This window comes from Cynocephalus volans, chromosome 2, assembly GCF_027409185.1.
Source record: "Cynocephalus volans isolate mCynVol1 chromosome 2, mCynVol1.pri, whole genome shotgun sequence".
In the NCBI taxonomy this organism is placed as follows: Eukaryota; Metazoa; Chordata; class Mammalia; order Dermoptera; family Cynocephalidae; genus Cynocephalus; species Cynocephalus volans.
The window spans coordinates 171,826,437-171,853,545 of NC_084461.1; the positions used below are offsets into that span (position 1 = coordinate 171,826,437).

Genomic DNA, 27,109 nt, shown 5'->3' on the forward strand with positions numbered 1-27,109 from the left:
GTATTACATGTTTTCTTCCTTTTAACTGTTTGCATTTTCCAGATTTTATCAGCAGCTTGCATAACTTTTACAATAATGAACAAAAAACCTTACGAAAGTTATTTTTTAAAAAAGAAAGAAGCAGCTGGGTCTAATATGTTACAATCCCCCAGAGGAGGAAGGAGAAGAAGGCCCACAAAAGAAGCAAAAAAAATCCAGGAGCCCTTTTCTAGTAAAGACCTAAGTACTGAACACTTGGCATTCACACAGATTGGAGAATCTGGGGACATGGGTGGAGCTGCTTGCCGATATACAAATCCAGAGATTGAGATTTACTTAAAAAAAAAATGCAAGGCTACATATTTTTTTCATTTATTTCTGGGACAGGATTAGAGGATCTGGAAGCTTCTGAAGCCCTTGTGAGAGGGGAGGGTGGGGAGTACTGGGCGGCAGGCAGTACCACATCATGGTGAGGGACACAGCCCTGGCCACTGGCCACGCGCATTCAGATCTCACTTAACACCTACCATCACTGCAACCTTAGGCAACTCACCAAAACTCTCTGAGCCTCAGTTTCCTCCTGGGGACAATAATGGTGCCTGCTGCATCAAGTGAATTAAAACACTACAGCATTGAGAACGTTGCCTGCACACAGGGGGCACTTTGTAATGTTAGCTGTTTGTAATGACTCAGCGTGACCTTTGGCAAGTCACTGACCTTCTGTCTTTAATTTTCGTAAGATGAAGATAAAGAGGCAGAGTAGAAAAGAAAAAACGTTCCTAAATTCAACATCAGGCCTTGGAATTGGCAAGTGCCTTACAGGGGTAAAAGCAGAGATAAACGTGAGCCTCTGCTCTCTGCACTTCCTCTCTCTCTGGATTCTTGGTTCTTTGAGTCCTCGCTGCCTCAGTGTTTTCCAGTGTCTTCAAAGTTGTTTTTTTTTTAGTGTTTGATTTACCTTTTCTAGTTCTTGGCAGGAAGTTTCATCTAATACAAGCTGGTCTGCCTTATTCAGAAACAGATGTGTTCCTGTGCAGCAATAACAGAGGGTTTCTGTCCCTTGGGGCTGAGGGTCGGGTGGTAGAGCCAGGCATGACAAAGTGTAAAACACAGCAAAATGCGATTTTAAAGTGAGTCAGACACTCGTTCTGGTTGGGAGGACCTGGGAAGGTGTCTCTGAAGAATGAGAAGGATTGTGACATATGCTATTTGGAGGGAGGGGGATGAAGGCCCGTCGCTCTAGGTGGTAAAACTTAAGCCAAGGACAGGCTGATATGATTGGATGTGTGATGCAAGAAGTGATGGAGTGAGGGAAGGGAGAGACAAGAAGGTGGAACGAAGCCAGGAATGTAGGAATGTGCCAAGTTGTATCCCTGTCTAAATGTGGACATTTTTTTTATATGCAATGGATATTGGCGACGTTTTTGTAGCTTGGGAGTGACCAGCTCTGGCTTTGCCTGCACTAACTGTGCAACTTTGGTCAAGTCTCTAATCCTCTCTGGTTCTTGATCTTCTCCCTTATAAAGTGAGACTCCTAAGACCAACCTCCTCTGCTCCCCAAAGTTCTTGAGACGTAGATGCATTTGTGGACGCACATGTGCTTTGATGGGAATGCAGTGTGGTCAGGACACTGTGTCTCTCAGAGCCACGTTACCAGTTTGTCAGGCTGTGGTCTGAAGGAGGCTGTTGCAGGAACTCCCACCCCACCACATTCTGGCCTTGCTTGTGAGTCACAGGATGAGGACCACTGGGTATCTGGTGACACCAGAAGGTCCTCAGTTCTGACTATCTCCTGAGCACTGACATCTTTGCCCCAGCACCCACCATGGGGCACCGGGTATTGCCAACCACCTTGACAGACACGGAACTGCCTTGTTCCAAGACAGATCATGCCTTCACAGGCAACTCTGGGCAGCTCCAACTACGGAAAAGTTATCTAGGCCTTCCTTGGTGGTTACGTGCCATGAACAGAGCAGTACGACTGGCCTGGTCCTCCTCATGTGGTTAAAAGGTATTACGTACTCTTTAGCTTCTACCTGTTCATCCTGGCTTGCCCTTTGGGACCCTGCATCCTGATCTACTTCCTCCTCCATGAGACACACCTGCAGTCTTCTAAGGCAGTCTGCCCTCTCTCTGAATTATGGAAGGACCAAGGCACATGAGGTTTCTTGCCACATGACCTCACTATGGAATTCTTACTGGGAGGCTCCATTGAGTATGGTGACTACAACCTTGAGCATTTAAACGTTTTCATTTTGCAAATGTTTCTCTAATGCTTATAAGGTACCATTCATTTAACCTTCAAACAATTAAGTGAGCTAGATATGATTGTAATTCCCATTTTATAGATGAGATAACTGGAGCACAGAAAATGAAGTATTTTGCCCAAGGTTGCATAACTAGTCAGTGCCGGAATGAGGATTCAAATTGAGACCATCTGGCTCCAGAGTCTGTGCTCATTCATCCCTGCTCTGTTGACCTGCCCTCCCTGGCCTGATGACAGGCCCCTCGGCCCCCCTCCTGTTTGTCACGTAGAGCTTAATGCCTCCCCTCTGAGCTAAGAGCAGGCTGGTCTCAGCCAGCCCCTGCACCCCCAAGGGACAGACACTATGAAAAGAAAGGGAATTGTCACCAGGGCATCGTTGGCTTCTCCGAGGGTGACACCTGCCTCAGGACTGCTCTCAGAGGCTGCTGCTTGCAGAAACTGCAGCTCAACTACAGGCAAGCCCTGTCTAAGAGCAGTTTGAGGGGCTTTGCACTGACCTCCTCATGTGGTCGACTCACCCATCCTGCGGTCCAGAGCACAAGACACAATAAGATCAGGAGCTTAGTGGGCGACTGCTGGTGTGTCTGAAGGCCTGGAGCCTGAAAGCAGACTGGAGGAGGGTCTAGCTGTGTGCACGGACAGAAAAGCAGCCCATGAGCCAGGACAGACTCAGAGCGTCACTCATGGTACCTTGAAGAGGCCACGTCTGTCTGGTCAGCTAAGGTCCAAGGGGAGGAGTGTCCCTTACAGAGGAGAACTGGAGATCCTGTGGAGGACTCTGTGTGGGCTTCCTGCTGCAGGTCTGCCCTTAGAAGTCTATAACTGAATTGGGGATGTGAGAGTACCTGGAAGGGTCAGAAGAGTGTTTAGGTCATAAACCTGTCTTGGCGGGAGAGATCCCTGGGGCTGGTTCAGCAGGGATGTTGCCTGGAGGCAGTGGGATCTGAGCCAGGCCTTGGAGAATGAGAAGCTGTAAGAGGTGGGGAGGAAGAGGAAAAGTGTGCCCAATATCCTGTGCTTGCCCCTACAAACCTGCTGCCTGCTTCCCACAGTCCTGGTGGTCCCCAGGAGGCCACCTGTGCAGGCTTCTCCACCAGGCTCCCTCACCCTCGGCTCTGGGTCCTGTTGGGTGGGATAGGGTTTGAACAACAGGAGGCACCAGGAAGAGATTAGAAGACAGGTAGAGAGTGAGGTCAGGTGTTTATAGTCCCCAGCCCCCCCCCCCCCCCCCCGCTGGTTGCAGTATGTTGGCTCTGAGACCCTTCAGTGACTGCCACAGCCCCTACAAGTCGCCCTCTCAATGCAGCCCCTCTCAGTTTCAGTCCGCACTCCCTCCCCTGGGAAGTCCTTCCAGCCTAGGGTGGTAGCAGCTCCCCTCTGGGGCATTACCCCATCCTCAGTCAGTTCCCCTGAACTCTGCCCACATCTCCCTAGACAGTCTTTTTATAAACTCTCTTCAAATTAAGTGTAAGTGTGCTGTTTCCTGCCAGGAGCAACCCTACCAAAAAAACATTTTAGAGATACAGGAAAGTGGGGGCAAAAGAGGTGGGGACCCCTAGACCTGCGTGGCGTTCTGTGGGTCTCTGTACCCCTCCATCCTGTCCTAACATGTTTCTTCTCTCTCCCAGGAAGCTCCTGCTGCTCCACGCTCTGTGTCGCTCCTGACTGCTCCGGGGTCCCATCCCTGGGATCCTCCTGCTGAGGACAGGGATGGAGAGGCCTCTGGATGCCTGCCTGTGCGGCTGTGTGGTGGTGCTGGCCCTCCTGCCCTCCCTGAGCCTGGCCCAGTACGAGAGCTGGCACTACTACCCCGAGTACTTCCAGCAACCGGCCCCCGAGTATCACCAGCCTCAGGTGCCCTCTGATGTCGCCAAGATCCAGCTGCGCCTGGCAGGGCAGAAGAGGAAGCACAGCGAGGGCCGAGTGGAGGTGTACTACGACGGCCAGTGGGGCACCGTGTGTGACGACGACTTCTCCATCCACGCCGCCCACGTCGTCTGCCGGGAGCTGGGCTACGTGGAGGCCAAGACCTGGACCGCCAGCTCCTCCTATGGCAAGGGCGAAGGTAAGACGCTCTGTGCTTGGAACTGAGTGCTCTGTCCCCTGGCAAGACCTGGAGCCATCTTCCATGAGGTTAGCCTGGTAAAGGAAGCTGTAATTACTGTCAGATGTGAATTACCGATGACACTCCAGCTAGTGCAACCTCCTGTGCGCTGCAGGAAGGTGGGAAGGGAGGGGACCTGGGGAGGAGCACAGTGGCCAACCATCTTGATTTGCCTGGGACATTCCTGCTTTGAGCATGGAAAGTCTCACATTCTGGGAAACCTCTCAGTTCCAGGCAAACCAGGATAGTTGGTGGCTCTGGGTAGGTGTGAAATCACGCCTCCAGACCATGTAGGCCCTGCCTGGGGGCTGCATCAGCCAGACTGATTGCGTCTTATTCCAAACCCCTCCCCCGAGAGGAGTGCCTTCTGCACTTTCTCACGAAGGCTCCCCACATGCTAGCATTCCCCATCTCCTAACACCTCCTCCTCTGTAGAGTTAGTCAGGGGTTTTGTTTGTTTTGGCATCTGGCCACTATGGGGAACCTAACCCTTGACCTTGGTGCTGAGTTCATTGTTTTAACAGTCATAAGATATGGTGGGCTTAGTCACAATGGGGACAGAGTTGCTTTGGGTTTTTAATCTTTGGCTGGCCTAAATTTTCCTCTGCCGTTAGGTACAAATCAAATCAATTATTATTTTTTTTTAATTGTTGTAAGAGCTTTGAGGGAGGATAGATCTTGGAGCCCCAAATCTTGAGCTCAGTCCTGGGGCTTATCTAATTAACTATATGCTTTATAGGAAGACATGTGTCCTCTTTGGCCTCAGTTTCCCCATCTGGAAGTTGTGCTACCCAAGAACTCTTGAAACTCTGATAGTCTGTGTTTCCAAAGGGAAAGTAGATAAGGGTGAAGGGCATTATTTTAAAGAAAAGAATTCCCGGAGCTAAGAGTTAGTTGCCCATCCTTGAGCTGACAAAGCCAAGGCAGCTACTCCACCGGGCTGAGCTGCTTCACAGGCCTCACCTGGGTCTGGCTGCTGGACTAAAGCAGAGGGGCCCACACTCCCACCCTGGACTAATCGGCCAATGCCACGCTCACTGTGTAAGAATCACCCTAGGGGGCTTAAACATACAGAATATTTCAGACCTCAAGCTATGATATTCTGATGCAGGAGGTCTGGGCGGCAGCCCGGGACTCTGTAGCTTTTGGAAGACTGCGAAGTGGTTGCACATTTAGCAAGGCTTGGGAGTCACTGAATAAATAACTGTTCGGCTCCCTTCCAACCCTCCTTTCTGTTATTCTAGAATTATAGGAGAAAGGAAGTACCATCTCATGCATATGTCACCTCCGTGCAATGGGAAATTTCCTGTTGGAGAAACTGGATCAAGAGACGGCACTTACAGTATCATGTTTTCAGAAGCTCCCCCTGGGTTCCTTAGCAGTGATACAAGCCAAAGCAGCAGAGATGAGTTAGCAAATGCTGCGCTGTTAGAGCCCATTTGCTGCCTTCTTTTAAAAACTCCTCCATACCTCCACATCTGTTTATTCTGCTAGCTGAGCAATCCAGAGGTAACATCAGATTCTTGTTTTCTATTCCAGGCTCTCCAATCCACATTATTTTATAACAAGCACTTTGCAAGCGTGGGGGATTTTTTCCAGTGATAATGTTATTTTCTTTCTACCCACATTGAAAATTCACCTGTCATCAGACAAGGTGGCTGTGGTTTTGCCCCATCAGGAGCAGGCATGAGGTAGCTGGAGAGGTGTGTCCCACCCAGGTACACACCTGGGTGGAATTTTTCATCCAAGAATGATGAAGGGCAGAAAGTTCAAGGGTGTAGAGAGGATATGAAAGGGAAGGATTGAAATCATGGTCCATGGAGTCCATGCTGGGTAGGGAGAAAAGTGACAGAGGAGTTGAAGGACTGTGCAAAGCTCCTAGGACCAATGGGTTGTGAGTCTGTGCTGAGACTGGAAACTAGAAAGAGTTTGTAGAAAGATGGGAGGAGGTGGGATGCAGAGCAAGAGGACTGCAGTGGAGACTGAGGAGGGGCACATTTATTGCTAATGACAACATCTGAGCTGTGACCATGGAGAGCAGCTGCAGTAGGGTGGGGGAAAGTCTCTGCAGGGAGGAGGTGTAATAACTAAGAGGCCAGGAGGACTGGAAAGATCTTCTGTGTAGAGAGTGAAACTATCAAGGGTTTTGACAGGAGCCATATCAAAGAGAGGACAGGGAAAAACAGATGCTAAAAAAAAGTGAACACTGGCTTGTGTCCAGGGCTTTAACAATTACACTGTCTGTATAAAGCGGTACTTGGTTTATGTCATGAGAAGCATCTTAAATATAAATGTATTTGGATTTCATCAGCATCCATCAAGGTTTTTTTAGCACTAGGTACACGGTGTGCACTCAGTGAATATTAGCTGACTGATTTATTTTGATTTGGGAGACTATAATAAAGAGTTGGCAAAACAGTAATTGGTATAGCGCCCACAGAACGTGGCCAGTGCTCTGGGTGTGCTCTGGTGGGAGCAGGCTCTGCACATGAGCTGGAAAGGCCATGGGAGGCCACCCCTCCAAGGGTCCTCAAACTCCTCTGACATCAGGCTGTAGTCACGAAGCCAGGGGAACACCAGGACCTCCTGGGGTTTCCAGCCTGGCCGGTCAACAGGTCTCTTCTCCAGAAGCATCTCTGAGCACAGGTAAACCATGGGCCCGGTTAGAGAGTTCCAATTCCTTGCTCTCTGGGTGGGACTCACAGCAACCTACACCTAAGGTGGCTCTTCTCCTTTACTTGTCTTCAGAATCAGAAGGCTGAGCCTGTTCCCAACCACAACCCCTATTCTTTAGGTCAGAGTGACAGAGCCAGCGACAGCCACAGTGGGGTCCCACAGGGTCTAAATTGAACAATTTCCATTGTCCCGACGGAGCTGAGAGGCTCTGGCATTCACACTGAATTTCATTTATGATCTTTATCTTCAGGTGATCTGTTGTTTATACATCTCTTCTTTCATTAGGACAGACATTTCTTAGAATAAATGGGTAGAAAGAGTAAGATGAAATTTTTTTTCTGACTGAATGGCTTTTTTGTTTCTAAAGTCTGAGCCTCATCTGTGCCCCAGGTGGTGCTTTTCTGGCAGCTCTGACGTGGCATCTATTGGGCTGTGTCTAGAACCACTCTGCCTTCCAGCAGGCAGACCCAGGAGCTGGTTGCATGGTGATCGGGACAGTCTAGGTGATGAGCATTAAGTGTATGGGGGAAAAAAAATAAACCAAAACATTGTCATGAAATCAGGGCAAATTTGTGCATGGCGATAGAGTCTTGGGCTAAGTACAAAGGTACATATCTGCCACCTAAGAAAAAAGAATTGACCAAGCATATGCAAAGGATAAGATTATGGGGGGTCCATTGTAGGTCCGTAAGAGGGCAGCTCTTTGGGGTAACTTAGCTTCATCTAGTACCCCAGGTGCTAATTTCTAATGCTACCCACAGGATCTCCGTTCTGCAGCTCTTCCCAGTTCCTTTAATGGTGCACTGGCTGGCCCACTTCCAGTCCCTTAGCGGGTGGTTTCTCTGCAGATGGAATAAGAGCGCTGCTTCTTTTTTCCCCATCTTTGTCCCTTCAGCAGCTTTGCTACAGAACATTCCAAGGAAGAGGCCCCGCTTAAAATGTGGAGGGTCTTTTCCGTTGCTAGCACTTAGTAAGACAAACATCGGTTTGTTGTTGAAACAGCCATCGATTAAGGAGCATATGTTTCAGTGGAGCTTGACGGCTCGGAAAGCAGGCCAAATTAAGAAACCAGTTGGAAAGCTTCAGCCCAGATGTTTTCAATAAGCTCTTTGTCCCCCACCGTACATCCAAGACGCGCTCATTTGAACCCTACCAACCGGTGAGGGGAGCAGACACATTTCAGTGGGGCCTGGAAGTCAGGAGACTGGTGGCCCCATGTCCTCCCTGACCTTAAAGAGCCTCAGCTTCCCTCCTTGGTTTTCTAATCCCTACAATGGGAATGTTCTATCTGCTTTTTCCTCACATCATGGAAGCAGTAGAATTCATTGCTTTTCTGACTTTTTCCTGGAAGAAGAAAGGGGAAAGGGAGGTTGAACATGTCCTGGGCATTACCTCCTTGAATCTCCATGGCAACCTTCTTGTGGGCATCATTGTTCCACTTTTGAAATGGGACACAGGCTTGGCTGAGTAACTGACCCCAGCACACGGTGCCCAAGAGAGTGGCAGACGGCATGTGAACCCAGCTTTGTGTGACTCTGCTGTTCTGTAGACTCCTAGAAGGAGCCACAAGCAAAATGAGAGCTTTGGTTTTGTTTTCTTTCATTTTGTAGTGGCACTTATAAAAAAATCAATAATTGAAAACCCTCCATCACTTTTTCAATTTTTATTTTTAATTGTGGTAAAATACACATAGTATAAAATTTACTTTTGTAACCATTTTTAAGGGTACAGTTCAGTAGTGTTAAGTCTATTTACACTGCTGTGCAACCGATCTCCAGAATTTTCCATCCTGCAGAACTGACACGCTGTCCCTATGCAACAACCACCCCGCTTCCCCTCTATCCCCAGCCCCTGGCAACTACCATCATACTTGCTGTGTCCTTGAATATGGCTTCTCTAGATACCTCACATAACTGGAATTATACAGTATCTGTCTTTTGTGATCGGCTTATTTCATTTAGCATGATGTCTTTATGCTTCATCCATGTTGTAGTATGTTTCAGAATTTCCTTACTTTTTAGGGCTGAATAATATTCCCTTGCATGTGTAGACCACCATTTGTCAATGAACACTCGAGTGGTTTCCCCCTCTTGGCTATTGTGAAGAATGCTGCTATCAACACAGGTGTACAGATACCTTTCCAAGATCCTGCTTTCCATTGCCGGATCATATGGTAGTTCTCTTTTTAATTTTTTGAAGAACCACTGTATCATTCTTTATAGCAGCTACACCATTTTATACTCCCACTAGCAGGGCACAAAGGTTCTAATTTCTCCACCAACACTTGTGATTTTCTGGTTTTTTGATAGTAGCCATCCTGATGGTGCGAGGTGGTATCTCGTAGTTAACCCTCTCACACTTTGCACATTGAATTCTCGACTTAGTGCAAGTGAGGCGAAAGGACAGGTGGTGAGCAGAGGTCCATGGGTCTGCGGGTTAGTGTAGGTGGGCCATCTCTGAGTCAGTGATGGGAAGGTCAAGATGTGAGAAGAGCACCAGAGGGGAATTGAGGCCCAGCTGTCCAGACCTCAGGTGGCCTGGCACTGAGGTGTTGGCCTCTCTGAACCTGAGCTCAGCATCTGTGAAGTGGGAATATTCATGCCACCTCACCCTCTCCCCTGAGGAATAGAAAGACCAGGAAGGTAATATTCATACATATGTGAACATGCCTTAAAAACTGCAAACCCTCAATTGCAGGATAGTACAGCCATTCCTTGCAGGGTCAGAGTTCAGCCTCTGCTGCAGGTGGAAGGTGAGGCTGGCATGTGCCATAGTCAGACTAAAATCATCATCATCATCATGGTTACCATTCTGGAGTGACTAGGGGCCAGCCCTAACTAGACATGTGCCATGTGTTATCTCTAAGCTGCTCACACCTCCTCAGTTCAAGTGTCCTCGTTATCCTCACTTTACTGTTGAGTGAAAGGGGCTTCAACCAAAGTTAGACAGCTAAGTGGCTGAGCCAGAATCTAAACCCACCTTAGCACCCAAAGGCCCCCACTCTTTCCTCTATACCACGTGACTTCTGGGCTTAAATCTGATTCCTATCCTAATGATGTTCAATCTAACACATCCCCCAAACACAGCAGCTGCCTACTCTGGCAAGGAAATCCAGATAGTCTGGAACCATACGCAATATCTTAACATAATAAAAATCAACTAATGGCCACGCTCAACTGCCAAAAGGAGAGAAAAATTCTCTTTCTGTGTCAGACACTGGTGACCCCAAAGATTCAAACCTGCACTGATGTGGAGCTCAGTTTCTCTCTTCTCTGCCTCCTTCAGGGCCCATCTGGTTGGATAATGTCCACTGCACTGGCAAGGAGGCGACTCTGGCAGCCTGCCCCTCCAATGGCTGGGGCGTCACTGACTGCAAGCACACAGAAGATGTCGGCGTGGTCTGCAGTGACAAAAGGATTCCTGGGTTCAAATTTGACAATTCCTTGATCAACCAGATTGAGGCAAGTCATCTGTTCCTTCCTGTGAACATTTTTCTCCTTCCGTGTAACTCGCTTCTTGCCTACCGATCTTAAGAAGTGTGTTTAAGCTGTGAGGAGGGGGACGTAACCCAACTGGATTTGGTGCAAGGGCAGTTTATTTAAGGATCTCTGGAGAAGGGGATCCCATCCATAGAGAAAGGGCATTCCAGGCACAAAAAACAACGTGGGCAAAGGCTCTGAGGTGTGGAGGTGCAGATTGGGGTATACCGGGGATGAGACACTCAAGAATAAGGTGTGAACATGGGAGCAGTGTGAACTGGAGCTGGAAATGTGGGCATGAAATGCTTTCTGTGCTGTGTTCAGGAGCTCACCCTTTGGGTAAAGAAAATGTATTAGTTGTCAATTGCTGTGTAACAAATTGCCCCAAATTTTGCAGCTCAGAACAATGAACACTTATTATCTCCCAGTTTCTGAGGGCAGGAATTCAGGAGCAGCTTGGCTGCTTGATCCTGCTTGGAGTCTCTTGGGAAGTTGCAGCAGGGCTGTAGTTGGGGTGGAGGCTTCTGTCTTGAGCTGACTCACACAGTCACTGACAGGCTTTAGTTTCTTGCCTGCTATTGGCTGGATCCCTCTGTTCCTCTTTATGTGGCCTCTCCACAGGCTGCCTGAGTGTCCTTGAGACATGGTTGTTTTCCTACCCTAGAAGAGGGATCCAAAGGACAGTGAGAGAGGGAGCATAAGATGGAAGCCACCATTGTTTGTAACCTAATCTCAGAAGTGACATAATGTCATCTCTGCTGTATTCTATTGGTCACACAGACCAAGCCTGGTACAGTGTGGGGGGAGATTACACAGGGCATGAATAGAGAAGGGCGATTATAGAGGCTGGCAACTGCTGGACAGATGTCCCCAAATCTAGCTGAGGATCAGAATCACTCAAACAATGCAGACTCTGGGCCCTCACCCCTGATCTGCTGAATCAGAGTCTCCCACTCTGGGGTCAGGTTATTATAATTACTATTATAGTTACTTTAAGCTCCTGCAGATGATTCCAATGTTGCCAGACTGACCAAATCATCATTTAGAAATGGCCAAACATACTTGTGACCCTTCTTCTACATCTATGCCTAATTTCAGATGTAGTTTTTCATCATGCTCTTTGTCCAAGCAACTGGATTAACAAGCACTATTATTGCACTACTCTTACATGCACAGTATGTGGGGCTTAGGACAGGAAGAGTCAGCAGCTGAGAGTCCCATCCTCAAGGAACATGTTGGATATCCCCTCCAAGGGGCTGTGGGATCCGCCATGAATCCAGGCCAAGGAGCCTTCACGGTGCTTTGGCCTCCAGCTGACCCCAGCACTAGTGCTGACTAAAAGTGACTTAAAATTGACCTATTTGGGCGCCAGTGGATGTCCTCCCCCGATTGTGGTCTCTAGGTTTTCCTCTCATGACTCACACTCTCCAACTCTTTCCTCACGTGTTCCTAGAGCACACCAAATATGCTAGGAACCCATCCAAGCCTGTATTATAATGGATTTCATGCAAAGGATTTCCAGCCTTCTCTCAGCTGTCACGATGTGACTACTTCTGCTGCTATTTTATTTGAGATAACTAGAGAGTTTGTTCTAGAGTAGATGTACTTCATTTAGTGTCCCAGTTACTGATGACAACTTTGATTCAGCATGAAGCTTATGATTGGGAAGATGGGCTTGTTTAGCCCAGTTTCACAAATCTTCCCATCTCTGCTCTGTATACCCTCATGGAATAATTAGCACCCACCGACATGTGTCCCATCTCTCCAAAGAGATTGGAAGCTCCTAGAGGGCAGGGGCTGTATCTTCTTCATTGTAATACCCAGTAGATATAATTCTAGGTCCCTAACGAGAACAGTATCTCTGACGCCCAAATGTTCTTCTCCCCAGAAATGCAAACCGGAGATTATTATCCTCTTAGGTAGAAAATCTCCCAGGGTAAAATATTAAACCAAACAGCAATGAGAAGCACATAAAAGCAAATTATTTCTTCATAGCATTGCCCTGCCTAATAAGACAATGAGCTCATTTACAGCAACATTAATGGGCATCTGTTCAGCCTGGAGCCTCAGGATAGTCGACTTGGAGTGTCAAGAGAAGACCCTGACTTCCTGGCATGAGAAAGTCATCGATGACTTGGACAAAAGGAAAGTGGGCCAAAATATTAGTGGATTTTGGTGTCTGCCCACCAGAGCAAATGATTCTGGAAAAAGGGACTCTTAGAGTGGCATTTCATTTGATAAATGTTTATTGAATACCTACTATGTGCCAGTTCTAACGCTTAGCATTTGAAGGGGATATAAGATGGGTCAGATCAAAAGCAGGACCTTAATGGGGTAGCATAGGCATAGAAAAGACTGAAAAAATATGTTGGAGAGAACATTTTTATTCTGGAAGGGCTGAAATTACATGGAAGGAGAGCTGAGTACCTACTTTGGGTTGAGTACACTTGTTGGGTGCTTGCTGCACACACGTACTGGTCTGGGACACCAGTCAGAAGAAGACCTGGCCCTTTCCTTCTGCCCTTAGAGCCTGCGAAGGCAAGACATTTGCCTTGCGGGGAGCATCCTTCTCAGACATGAAGCGCAGGCCCTACTGAACTTGCAGGAACCCGACAGGGCTACCTGGGGAGACGTCGGGCTTGAAAGTCCTCATGATAGCTTGCGTTTTCCCAGAAGGCCTCCCTCTTGCTGTCATTCAGATCAGAACAGTTACCACGAGTCAGGGTGGAGCTGTCTTGCCCAGCCACAGACACCGAGGGAACTTTCAGTGGATGAGCAGTGCCTGGGAGGGAACTTCTTCCCTTGGTATCCACTGAAAGTAGGTCACGAAAGGGCCTAGATCTCAGGATGTCTGAGGAGAATCTTTATGAGTCACCAGAAGATTCCTGCATTCAGGGCTTCATGGTCAAAGCTCATGCTTACTGGCAGCATTGGCCTGATGGGTAGGGATCCGCCTAAACCACCTACGGGGATGTTTGTGGGATGCTGAGAAGTTTCTCCAGAATACCTCATGCAATGGCCTGTGTCCGTAGCTGAAGTCATGGAATCATTCCTCTTGGCTAAAGAAATGCCCCCTATTAAATTTTTGTGGACAAGAGGAAGAGCCATAGCTTTGATGGACTCACAGTTAGGTGGAGTCGTAGAGTACTGACTAATGACACCCAAGAGCTGTTGACTAATCCAGGTCAACACTGATGAATGGATGGTCTCTAGTGGTGTGCCCAGGACTCTGCTCCTGCCTATCCATAACATATCAGGAATTTGCATGAAGTCGAAAATGTGTACTGATAAAATTTACAGGAAATACAAAACTAGGAGGAATTGCTGGAATATAAAACTATGAAGTGAAGATTCAGAAAAACTACATTAGTTTGAAACAATAGGCTCAAACTGCAATGTATTAGGGATGAATATAAGGGTCAATATGAAGGTTTAGTTGATTGATTACAGACTCAGTGTAAGCCAAGGGTATAATATGGCAGCTGAAAAAGTGAATACAAACTGCAATACTGGTAGAAGAATCCTTTCCCTAAACTCTTTGTTTTTTAGTCCAGCAACTGAGCGTGTGTTTCAGTTCTGGGTCCATCTCTTAACCAGGTCACCCAGAGCAGGGGTCAGCAGGATGGAGACAAGTTTAGAGATCATATCACATAAGGAAGTAGAGATTATTGTCAAGAAAAGAGATATGGGGGAGACCTGTACTGACAAATATTTGAAGTGCTACCATGAAGAAGAATATCTATAATTTATTCCAATGCCCAGAGCTAATATGGAGGAGAAGGTAATGGGAGGTAGATTTCAGCTCAGTGGATGCCCCACAGTGGATTGGTTTAGCCTAGTCAGAGGTAAGCTCCTTGTCCAGGCATGAACCGATGACCTCCTTCCAAGAACACTGTGGTCAGATGCCTGCAGGGGGAAGGAAGCAGGATCAGTGATGCCACATTCTGAGGTCCCTTGTTATTTAGCATCTATGAAAATGCACGCATCCACATTGGGGGTGTCCACTGGCTGCCTACTGCCAGCATTCACACACGTGTGTGTGTGTATGTGTGCGTGTGTGTGTCTCACACATACACACACACAAGATGCCAACTAGTGTGTGTGTTGTGCTCTGGCTCTCTCTCTCTGCCTCTTCTCCGGCTCCCTCATGACCTTTCTCTTGAAACCAGGTGCAGTCTTTATGGCCTGTTCTTTCACATCAAAGAAATTTAAAGCCCTCCCTTGACTTCCTCCAGTTTAGGGTCTGTAAATTCCAAAGTGGCCAAGAGCAAAGTGTGGTCAAAACTGAGTGTCAGTGAAGGCTTGCTCCATGTCTGTGATCCCAGCTGTGAGCCACTGGGCTGATGAAAGTGATGGAGACATCCCTGTCTCCTCCCAGCACTACCCTGCAGGGGCGTAGGCTGTGCTCTTTAACATTCACCCTCACTGACTCCTGGTGGTCAGGGATGGATCACAGACCATGACAGATGACCCTCACAGGCGTCTGCCTCTTCCGGAGTGCACCAGAATTCCCTAAGCAGAGAGTGGAAGAAAACTGTGCATCAGTCTAGACCGAGTTCATCCTACTCTGGAATGCCAGAGGCATGAGTCATTAAGCCCTGGAGCCTGGCTGATGGAATTTCACTTAATGAGCTAACCCTGCTCCCTGAACTCCTCCTACAGCTGCTTGGGGCATCCTTGGGGGCTCCCTGACACTTTGTAAAGTCCCCTCTACAGGAGGGGAAAATTGCACCTTCTTCATAAATGAAGGGAGAGTTTACAGGTTTGAACCCTAAGCTACCTATTGACCAGCGGCCAGAACACTGGCAACTGTCGAGCAGGTTGAATTCAATCCCTTCCAGCTCTGATGGTCTGTAATCCACAGTGGCAATGGTTTCCCCATCAGAATGACACAGCATGCTCTCATCATTTACAAGGTAATTTAAAACTTTTTGTAGGGGGAAGAAAAATCAGATGATTTCTACAAAAGTGCTTTGCAGACTATAACGCACTGCAGTAGGTTAGCCCTGCTACTGATTCTCCAACCTTGGTTTGTTTCTTCCAGGAAATTAACTAGGCAGGGTCTCAGCTCTCCCCTTTTCGAGTACAGGCTGTACCAGCATATTTTGCTGTGTATTTTCAGTTTTAGACCCCAGAGTTGAAGGCAGGACCTCCAGTCCCAGTCTCCACTGGACACAATTGCAGCTCTGTGTCCTGATTAACCTGACTTCCTTGTGTCTCTGGACACCGCACTGTAAAACAAAAGTTTGGCTGGATATAAAGAAAATGAGTCTTAGGTTAATTCTCAAAACTTTCTTAAAAGGGAGTAAGCAGGAGCAAATAGTGAAATCTGAAATATCATTGGTTCCACTTGAACAGATCATTTTCAAATGCAGAAAACAGCCCCAACCAAACCTTCCAGGATTTCAGAGGCTCTTAAATCGAGAGTCTTCATTTCCTGTCTGTGGCGGGCACACAAGTTGGAAAAAGCATTAGATAAGCAGAGATGACAGATCCAGATGCCCTTCTGAGCAAACCTCTGTTTCCTGGCGGGTTTGCACGTTGCTATGTCATGTGCTTATAGAAAGTTTTGTGGTGGGGGTGGTGGTTTGTTAGATCAGGGAACCTTCGGGTCTCTTCCCTCTCCTTCACCTCAACACCCCACTTCCTCCCCTACCCCTTTTAAAAAGGCTTCTTTGCAAAAAGCAATTAGGTTACCAGAACTGATCAGAAATTCCCAGGCTGTGAAATTAAGGTGTTGCCTTTGCCCTGAGTGACCTCTGAGCCTCAGTTTCTCCTTTGTGACAGTAGACAGCCCAGGAGGTCTTGATGGGCCACTGGAGGGATGGTGAGGACAGAGCCAGGAGAAGCCCACTCATTTCCACAAGAAGGGAGAATCTGGTACTCTAGCTCTGCTCTCTCACATTCTTTTGAAAGGACGCTGAGACCTGAAAAAGCCTTTTCTTCTCCTCTTCACCACAGGGACTGGGGCCGTTGTGAATTTTTTAAATTCCAGGAGTTCAGGTTTTTATTAGTCACAGTCAGTTGCCAAACGTTTCACCATTGCACTCCCAGCAGCCTTATTTGTCCATTTCTGGGGGGTCCCCACCACCCCCTACCAGAGAGTAGATGTGACAGAGAAATAGTTCTAAGGTGACCTATTTTCCCACCTAAAAATAGGTCACAGCGTCTGAAAAGCAAAAGGGTGTTTATGCGGATAACAGAACAAAATACTAGAAACTGTGCAAATCTGGGAACTTGGCTCCTGGCCAGGGTGTTGCATATGGACCCCTTTGAAAAGTATAAATAGCATTATAATTTTTTGTGAGGTGAAATCAGCAAATAAGTAACATTATACTTATTTGTTACATTACATAAATTAATAAGAAGCATCGTCATTCGTTTTAGATGAAATAAATGAATGAACAGTAAGTGCTCAAACTTTGAACAGTGTGGACTGGACTGTGTTTGGAGAAGAGAGATCAGTGGGAAAGTTGCTGGGTGACGGAGGTGGGGCTTGAGCTGGGTGGGAGCAAGACTCCCTGCCCTGGTTGGGCCCATCTGTTCTGTAGGGCCCTCTGGTGACATGACCAGGGTGGAGCTGGTAGTGTCTAGCCTGGCTCTGCAGTGGGCCCAAGTGGTCCATTTGAATCACCTCAGACATGCTGGGTGGTCAATACCAAGGAAGCCCCCATCCCATCCCCATGAGGCTGTCACTGAGGGTCTGTTCGTTCATTCACTGGAAATAAGTGCTAGACCTTATGGTAGACTTGAGGGTAAAGGGATCGGTGAAATGGACAGGCTTGTCCTCCTGGAGCTTCCCACCTAGCAGTGGAGAAAGACAATTTCACAAATCCTTACTTTAATAAATCATTACCATGGCTATGGTGCTATGAGGAGAATCACAAGATCCACCAGCAGGGTGTGTTGGAGGAAGGTCTGGCCTGGCCCAAGACTTGCGTGGTCTGTGGCCTCAGTGCACCAGCCAAGGCTGGAGAAACTGCTGGCTCAGAGGGGCTGGTTGCTGGAGCAGGTGTCCTGTGGCTTGCTGATGACAACAGGGCTTGCCCACTTTCCAAAGAAGCAGCCTCTTTTACCTACCTAAGTGCTTCCAGGTTGGAAAATGAAACAGAGCACTCAGTTTTCCAGCAGCATTGCAAAGCTCTTGATGTATGTTAGGAGGGCCCAGACAGACAGTGGCTTTTTCCTCTGGTGGCATCAACATGACCTCAGCTCTCTATGCCCCCCCATCCTTGACCCGCTCTGTCCCCTCTGGTCTCCATCATGCAGAGCTGACAGAAATTGCTGAAATGCCCTGCCTCTCTCTCTTTCTTCCATCTGACCCAGTTGGAAGTCACAGGCTAGAGAATGTTACTGGCGGCTTCTCAAACTATGAGTCCCTGACTTGATCATCAAAAGGGGATAATTACAGTGTAGCCAGACTCTTCTAATAGGAGGGCACTTCAAAAAGTTCATAGAAAACTCGAATTAAAAGAATATGAATCTTTCCATGAAGTTTTTGAAGTTTCCTAATACAACGTGCTTCATGCTGTTTACAGATCATACTCACTTAGCTAAGCTTTCTAAACATGCGCTGAGGATCAGTTCTGCTTCTATGTCAGTCTAGTAACTATATATTGGCGTCAGATCTCGAGGGAAAAGGGGGGTATGAAATAGCTCGGGTGCTGAGAGGATCCCAGGACAAAGTGCGATGTGCATGTCTATGCATAAATCACACAGTGGTGCTTACGTTGAGAGGGGAGGCAAGGACTGCCTCGCTGTTTATTTTGCAGTAAACAAAGAATAAAGGGAGTCTTTTTAAAATTTTTGACTTAGGAGCCCAACATTTCTAGCTAAGCTGAACTCCTGTTGTTGGATTTTTTAAAAATTATTATTGGCTCCTTCCAAAAATGTCTGAGGCCTCACTGTGTGTCTGGCAGTAGAAGCTGTAGGTGATACAAAAATGAAGGTGACAAAGTTTTGCCCTTGGAGGGGATTCACAGTCCTACCGGGTGGCAAAAACATGTGGAAGGATAAATAGCAGAACAAGAAGTCACTATGAACCAAGGTATAAATGAGTGACTAAGAAAGCAAATGCTCAAGGAATAAAAAGAAGTCAAATCTATGTGGATGAGATATTGGCAGTGGGAGAGGGGGCTTTGTGGGGAAGGTGGTGCTGTCTCTTACCCCCAGGTTAGGAACCTCATGACAGCGAGGAACTTGCCTATCTGGTTGACCTGCATATTCAGGGTCTTGAACAGTGCCTGGGACACAGTAGCACTCGACAAATATTTTTGAACGAGTGAATGAATGAATGAATGATTAACATTATCCCTGAGGGTTGGCAGGATTCTAATAGGTAAGGAGAAGGGAAGAGAGAATTATAAGGTGTGACCCGAGCCTAAGGCGTTGGGGAGCCTCAAGAAGGTGTGAGCAAGATGTGGACCCACCGTGGCCACAGTAGCTGGACCTGTCTATGGACTGGATTGGAGATGAGACCAGAGCTGAACGGACAGCACAGGGCCTAAGGGAGATGACAGAATCAGAATGCCCTTCTTGTCCTTCCACGATCCTCATGGAACACCTGACTAGAAAACAGCAGTGTCATGGAAAGCGTCTGGAAGTGCAGAGCAGTCATCACAGGGGCTGGATGGGCTGGAAGCGTGGGGAAGAGAGTTTGATGCAGGCCTGCTGGCTGGAAGCGAACAGTGGCTAGAAGGGGACAGCGGCTGGAAGGGCACAGCCTCACTCAGTGACTCAGTGGAAAGAGGAAGAACGGGAATGTTGTGGAGGTGCTTGGGTTGAGGTGCTGAGGAGAGGAACATGAGTCTGCATCTGGAAAGCTTTTAAAAAAAAAACAGCTGAATAAAGAAAGCTGAGGACTTTGAGAACGAGACACGAGAATTCGTTGGCTGTAGAGGGAGAGGGGTGCTGCAGGGCAGAGGCTGTGAGAACTAATGGCCACACGATCTAGGGGGATGTTGGCAGAATGGTACTTCTCCCCAGCATGATCCTCCCACCCCAACACCACCCCAAAAGTGCCTTCTTGGGTGGGAAGGCCTGTGCTGGTCTTAAACTATGACTTCTGGAACAGAGGGAAGAAGAAAGGAAACAGGGCTGAGACCCAGTCTTGCAAACGTGCCTCGCAGCAGGCCGTGTGCCTGGTGCTGAGTTTTCAGACCAAATGCAAAGTGGATTCTTGCAGGCTCTCTTGCTTTCTTGCTTTGCTTCTTGTCTCTTTCCCTGATGCAATCTCCAGCTAGACTTTCAAAATGGGTGACTTTTCCTCATTGGCTATCGCCCCAGACTGTCAGATTCTGGAATTTGCAAGTCGTTGACAGATGCTGTAAGTATTAAATGTCTTTCTCGGCCCAAGCCCGGAAGCCTGAGCCCTAGCACTCCTTGCCAGCCTTTCTTCCCAGCAACTCAGCGGCTGAAGCACGCAAGCCCCTTGCCTTGCTGGGCCCCACTGTTTCCTCCTGGAGGTGGGTGACAGGTCTTCAGGCTCCCTGAAGGATGTGATGAGGTCTGGAGAGGACAAGCCCAGGAGTTTCTGTGAATCCCTTCTCGGGAAGCCTTTGGCGGCCTGGGTGCACTATTGTCTCTGAAAAGAGGAACTGTGTTCAGGATTTAGTCCGAATTTTATTTTACTTTTTATCTTTAGTTTGTGGCAGCTGGCCAGTACAGGGATCCAAACCAGTGATCTTGGGTTTTTAAGGCTTTACTTTGAATTCTAAAATGTGCCAGATGCTTGACCAGCTTCTGGGCCATTGCTAGTTTAATTTTAAAGTAACAAGTCTAGAGAGTCCTTTGTTAAAAAAGAAAAATGTGTATGTATATTAATGTTTCAAACCTCTTCCCTCTTGGGACTAAACTTCTGGAGAAAAAAATCCTAACACTTGTGGTTATGGAAGAGATTCCACAGCAGTGAAGTAAGGGGAGGCTGTGTGAGCACGCCTGTGTTTTCTAAGAGGTCTCCGAGGAGCCAGTTAGCTAGCATGAGGGCTGAGTGTGTGCCACGGGGTTTCCCTGCCACCTCCCCGCTGGCCTGAGGACAGAGCCACTGGGATCACGGGTCTCCCCTCACGTACACAATGTGGCCTGGCTCACGGTTCCTTGGGTGAGGCACGGGACTGTGCACAGCACCAGGCAGAGGTGGGAGCCCAGGCCCTGCCCCATGTGGGTCACTCTCAATACCAGACAATGTACAGGACACGCACTTGGGGGCAAGGGAGGCTCAGAGACCAGTGGCCACTATGAGCCTAGACTAGTGACCAGGGGTCACTAGAGCCTACAGCATGACTTAGAGTCGAACCTGACTCTCGTCTTTGTTTACCTACTTGTTGGCCATGTGAACTTGGATAAGTTGCAAAAGATCGCCAAGTTTTCTCAAGTTTTCACCTATAAATGGATAGACCACCTGGAAGGTTGTCCTGGGGGCTGAGTGAGGGAGTGGGTGTGAAGTTCTGTGCACAAGCTGCGTTAGTGGGTAGTGGGTAAGGGATGGCCATTGGAATCATTGTTCAAAGAAGAGACAGGACTATGGTTGAGGTGTTGGGAGGAAGCCTAGCAAGGCCCATGTTGAGCCGAGACTGTATTTTATTGAATGAATGAATGAATGAGTAATTGAATGAATGAGGTGGACTTGAGTTTTACAGAGTGGGCAGGATTTGGTTCCATGGAGGAAGAAGAGGAGAACACGTTCCATTTTGAGGAACCAGGCGTAGCCTATACTACTTTCCTGGGTGTTGGAAGGTACAAGTCCCTTTCAGTCTTTCCTCCACCACACAGACGCACACACTGTCACACAGTCCACACATACAGAGACCCACATGATGTAGACACACCATCATGCACACATGCACAGACATGTGCACAAAGACCCACACGACACACAGGCACACACACACAGCACTGCCTTGCACACATCACACAAACACAGACCTGTGTTCCCAGAGACACACATACAGATATAGGAACAAACAGATACTTACATGACACATGGGCACACACACACAGACACACCAAAATACACACATACAGATGTCCAAATATGCACATACACACACACCATCACAAACACACACACAGACACATAGACCGTCATGCGTGTACCAACGTGCACACACACAGACATAGAGACATACATACCACCAGGCAGACACTGCCATGCAAATACACAGACACACAAAGACACATACACATATCATCACACACGTACACACAGACACATAGACCATCATGCACACAATACCATGCACACACACACACACACACACACACACACACGTAGTGAGTTGGTGAAAGATCGAGGACACAACAGCTGGTTCTAGCCCTTTCTCTCCTCCAGGCCTCCTCGCCTGCATCCTGGAGCCCACCTGCCTCCCCCACCTGTCATGTTTCTGCCAAGAGGCCCTGTCCTGTATCAAGGCAGGAGCAGTGCCAAGCTCCTCTGGCAGCTGAGGGCATGTATGCTGGCCTCAGGCCCTGTGGCCAGCATGGCCCTTCCATGGGGGTCTGCTGAGCTCCCCCAGCTGGTTCTGCCTCCTCCTGCTGTGGCAGCCAGTGCTGAAGGTCACATGCCCCCTCAGCAAGCCTGCAGTGCTACCTCACAGCAAGGGAAAGGATCTGTGACTTGAGTAAGGTCAGCCCAGCCTGCCCGCCCTGCTACTCAGTAACTTTCCTTCTGGGCATTACGCATTACACACTGGAATTCCAGCCTGGCCTCCTGAGGTGGGGAGAGGCAGAAGGGAGCTGGCCGGTGGCTGGGTTTAGACCTCAGGACCTTTCTTGGCTTATCCCTGTCCACGTGTCTTGGTGGCACGGGTCCTGTGGCCTCAACGAGGGCTGTAAAGAATCCAGGATCCAGGCTGGAAAACATAATCCTGCCACTGGCGGCTTTCCTTCCGCACTGCATGAAGAGGACCAGTGCCAAATGCCATCATTCCAGGCCCACATACTTTCCATCACCTCTCAGGACTTGCAAAGCAGGGCCTGAAGCCAGGGGCAAGGAGACGTGAATCCCTGGGCACCCAAAGAATGGTTCTGTTCAACCTTGAGGCTCATTTGCATCCTGGCTGGACAGGGCTTGGGGCACTCAGGTCACTGGTCTCCTGCCTTCCAGCCCCTCCCTGGCTCAGCGCAGAGTGTGTCTCACACTGCACCTTAGGGTGGTCCTGGGGAGGAAACTGGAGCCACGGTTTTCTCATCTGTAAATGGGGATAATTGTAACTACCTCACCACAGTTCTTGAGGATCAAATGAGAGAGTGCATATAGAGCACGTGGCGTGGGCTTGGCACCTGTGAGTAGTCCAGGTGGCTGTTAGTATTGTCTGTCGTAATTCGTGGTGTCTGTGGATCAGCCAAGCTGGAGACGGTGAAGGGGCAGGAGACATAGGCGGAATCTGTTGTGAAGGCCCATTGGCAGCTCGCTACATAATGTGGGTGTTCCATAGACAAAGAGGAGCCGGGCAAGGGGCAAGGGCAGGTCTGTGTTTGGAGAGAGCTCTCTGGTGGCTGGCCCTGCTGCAGATGGATGGAGGCAGGTATTCAGGAACTGTTGCAGGAGCCGGTGGTGGGCCCACTAGAGCAGGGGCCGGAGCAGAAAGAGGAGGGGCTGGACATGAGCAATTCAGGAGGGGGGCTTCCATCGTACTGGAGGACTGATGTAGCGTGCCTTGAAACAGCATAAAAAGTGTCACTGCAATACTGGGGACTCCCTCCCCCCATTCCTCTCATCCACCTTGGCCTCTCGGGGCCTTCTCCTGCCAAATCCCTAGGACTCAAATGTAGGCGAGGTGCAGAGACATTCCAGCTCAGTGTCCGGGGAGCAGGAGAGCCCACGTGGCAGGGAGGCAGGCACTTTCCTCCCCCCGCCCCTCCCCTCCAGCTGCTTCCACCTCCCCCTGAAGGGTCTTGACCATGAGTCCTCCCCGACCCTGATCCCAGCCTCTCTCCCTCACTGCCACAGAAAGATGGGTGAAGGGGGGTTGAGGAGGGTCTTTCCTTGCCACAGCCAAATAATTGTCCTCACTCCTACTTCTCTGGTCCCTTGGATGCCCCCACTGCTAGGCAGACGTGAGTCCCTGCACACAACGTGCTCAAGCAACACTGGGAGCCTCCGCCTCCTTTCTCTCCAAGCCCTGCCCTCTGTGGGGGATTTTTGAAAGGAGGAATGCCTACCCTGAGGTATGGGGTACTGCCCCCCCCATGCGTAGCACTTTATAACTGTGGCTTGTGCCATGTGCTCGTTGGGGAGGCCCATAGCCCTGTGCAGGGCCTGAGGGCAGAGGCGAGCAGAGGGCCTGCCGGTAGTCACCTGAGAAGGACCTGTTGCTTGGCACCTCTCTGTGGCAGACCAGGAAAGTAACCCCTCTCCTCCTATGCCTCTTTCTTCCCAGAACCTGAATATCCAGGTGGAGGACATCCGGATCCGAGCCATCCTCTCTACCTACCGCAAGCGCACCCCAGTGACCGAGGGCTACGTGGAGGTGAAGGACGGCAAGTCCTGGAAGCAGATCTGCGACAAGCACTGGACAGCCAAGAATTCCCGTGTGGTCTGCGGCATGTTCGGCTTCCCTGGGGAGAAGACGTACAACACCAAAGTGTACAAGTAAGTGGACGGTGCTGGGCGGGTGGCTTCCTGGGCCCCTGCCCTCCCTGTTTGTCAAAAGAGTCTGCCCTGGCAGTGGGCTTCCTGCTGCCAGTCACGCTGGGCAAGCTGGTGCCCCCAGCAAGCCCGTCTGCAGGGGCTGCCACGGGCCATCCTTACCTCTGAGGAACTCACTCTCCCGTGACCCAAAACAAATGACAAAAGTAGAGTGAGGGAAGGGTTACGTCAGAGGTAACATGCAAGGTACTCCCGGCCCAGAAAAGCCCAGCTCAGAGACTGCGGAGGCCGAACAAGGGCAATACCCAGCCAGGCAGGGCCAGGACCACACCGATTTAAGAAGCAATTTTACTCGTCCTCAGCAAGCAATCATGCTGAGAAATCTGGAAAGTGCAGCAATTGTTTGGTAACTGAGAAGCTGATGCGTTTGATTCAGCCAATCCCAATTAAATCTGGCACTGCCGTTATGGTTTCCAAGGTTAATATACATGGGGAAAGAAGCAGATAGTGAGGGCACTTAGAATAATTTGACCCGGGGGGCATCCAGTGAAGGTTTTCGGCACCCGGATGGCTGGCAGTTCAGGCATCCTTGGTTGGTAATGAGCTCTTCCTGTCTCCTTAATAATAGTAAGAATACTAGCTTCTATTTACTCAGTGCCTGCCACGTGTCAGGCACTCTTCTTGGTCATTTAATCCTCATAATCACTAGGAAATAGAGGTCTATAGGTAACCTAGAGAAAGGTGAGATAATTGGTAAGTGGCAGATCCAGGCCTCAAACACGGTGTCCAGCTACAAGGTCTACGCCCCAGAGTGTAGACTCACAACACTGCCTCTTTCCTTTTAAATAAGAGGAAGAGGAGAAGTAGTTTCAAAGTCAGGAGGCCTGGGTTCAAGCCAGCTGTGCCTCCAGTCCCTGGGGTACAGAGCAGGCCATGTGCCTCCTGGGTCCTGGCCCTGACCTACCTGGCCGTGGTCTGGACGCAGCTGAGGTGGGCCATACTTCGGCCCAAGCCTCCAGCCCACCAGTTGGGTGAGTTAGTGCTTCTGCAGAGCTGCCCAGCTGGGTGGGCTCACAGTGCCCCTGGGGGTGATCACGATGGTGAATCCCACCCCTGCAGCCCCCAGACATGGCCAGACCATCCTGTTGGCAGAGGGGTCCTGAGTACATTGGGGATGTCCCAATAGCTGACCATCTCCTTCCCTGGTAACACCTTCTCAGCTTTTCCTACCAATTGGACCAAGAAAAACAAGTCCCCTCCCCTGACAGGCTTCCTGCCTCCTGGCCCCACCAGAGCCCCCAGCCTGGCCACAGGGCTTGCTCCAATGGTGTTGATTGCAGGACCCCACCTGTGGCCTGTCTGGAGTCCTGCTGCTTTTGAGGGGTGATCTCAGGCTGGTTTTGGCAGCTGGGCCCCAGACCATCTTCTCACATGCTGGATTTGAAACCCCCGGCCCAGGAAAGCCCAGCTCAGAGACTGTGGAGGCCAAACAAGGGCCTCCGCCCCCGCATCTGTGGTTTTGTCTTTTCAAGTGGAGGATGGGGAGGAAAAGGCATCAAGGGTTGGGAGACGTCCAAGGTGGGCGGTGTTCTCTATGCGATGGGAGATGATTAAGAAGCTCTGGGAACCAGCTCCCACTGCGGACCTCTAGCTGGAGATGTGGCACCATCTGCCCAGCATCAAGCCAGAGGGTGGGTGCTAGACCTTCTCGGCTTGTCTCCGTCATTTTGTGTTAGTCCCTGGGTCTCAGTTCACATTTGTGCCTATGTGTACCCCAAAGAGAAGGTGCAAAGAAGAGTTCCTGTGTCTCAGTGGTGCTACCAGGGCTGAGATGGCAGCAGGCCAGAGGGAGGTGTTAGCACAGAGCCGGGACTCCCAGGGTTCGGAAGTCTCTGGCCCAAGCCCTCAGTCTGCACAGGAGGTGACTGAGGCCTAAAGGGCAGAGGACTCGGGCCACACGGCCCCTTCCTGCAGAGCCCACAGGACAGCCGGGGCTGCTCCAGGGAGAGTCCCTGCCGCTGCCCCCACTTTCAGGCCTGCTGCAGCTCCGATCCTCCCAGGAGGCAGGGCCAGCTGAGCAGCACTGGCCTGTCCGAGGGCTGGGGCAGGGCTGCGCTGGGGCCAGGGGCATTCATGGGCTCTGCTCAGAAAATGAGGACCACAGGGGTCTGGAAGCCAAACTGAGGCTGACACGCTGCCTGGTCCTGGAGCAAGTGGCTTCCACTGGCACCTTGCCCCCTGTCCCCTTCACTCCTCCAGCCAGCCTTGAGGTTTCCCATGAAGCACTGCCCACTCTAGGAAGAATGCTGTTTGCAAAGTAATTCTTGGTCTGGGGTGGGGTTAGTAATGTCCATGTATCCACCCAGCCAGAGAAATTCACCTCCAAGGTCTCTCCACCTGGGACCTCCTCACTGTCCTGGGGCTGGCTGGCTCCCTCTGCTAACCCACCGGTGGCTGCTCAGAGGCCTCCCAGTTACCCAGTGGCCGGTGACTGCAGCTCTTCCTCAGAGCCTCTGTTTCCCCGACCCCCAGTCACCTATGCGCCCCTGAGGCCTCTGCATCCACAGGCTCCCCCGAGAGTGCAGTCAGGACCTCCTCACCAAGGGCTGCTCCCAGCTTGGAGCTGACTTCTGGAGGGGCTGCGGAGTGCAGCGTGAACTCTGAAGCAAGTGAGATTAAAGCTGCAGAGTCCCATCCCCAGGCCCAGGAGCATTTTGTCATCTTTTCTTTTTTTCCTTAAAGCAGGAGCCCAGTATTGACATTGCTTTATTGATATGAGCTCACTAAGCAGAAATTCTGCGTTTAATGCCGCACTCAGGGAGTTAGGAAGGGCCCTAACAGTGGTTGATTGGTTGGCTACAACTCGGACCGGCATGAGCAAGCTGGATGTGCCCTTCAGAGGAAGGGAATCAGAGGCTTAGGGAGAATGAAACATTAGGGTGGGTTTGTCATTTAAGACCACTCGCCTACACTGGCAGTGGGGTGGGGGGTCCAGAAGACACACCTTTCCCCATGAC

General features: G+C 49.6%; 1 protein-coding gene across 1 annotated transcript in view; it reads left to right on the plus strand.

The window, feature by feature from the left end:
• Nucleotides 1-27,109, plus strand: part of LOXL2 (lysyl oxidase like 2) — an 85,324-nt gene that overhangs the window by 19,770 nt on the left and 38,445 nt on the right. The window contains exons 2-4 of the mRNA XM_063086760.1: nucleotides 3,874-4,310; nucleotides 10,311-10,486; nucleotides 23,884-24,095. Coding sequence (XP_062942830.1) covers nucleotides 3,956-4,310; nucleotides 10,311-10,486; nucleotides 23,884-24,095 — 743 coding nt within the window. The 5' untranslated portion in view covers nucleotides 3,874-3,955. The remainder of the gene's footprint in view (nucleotides 1-3,873; nucleotides 4,311-10,310; nucleotides 10,487-23,883; nucleotides 24,096-27,109) is intronic.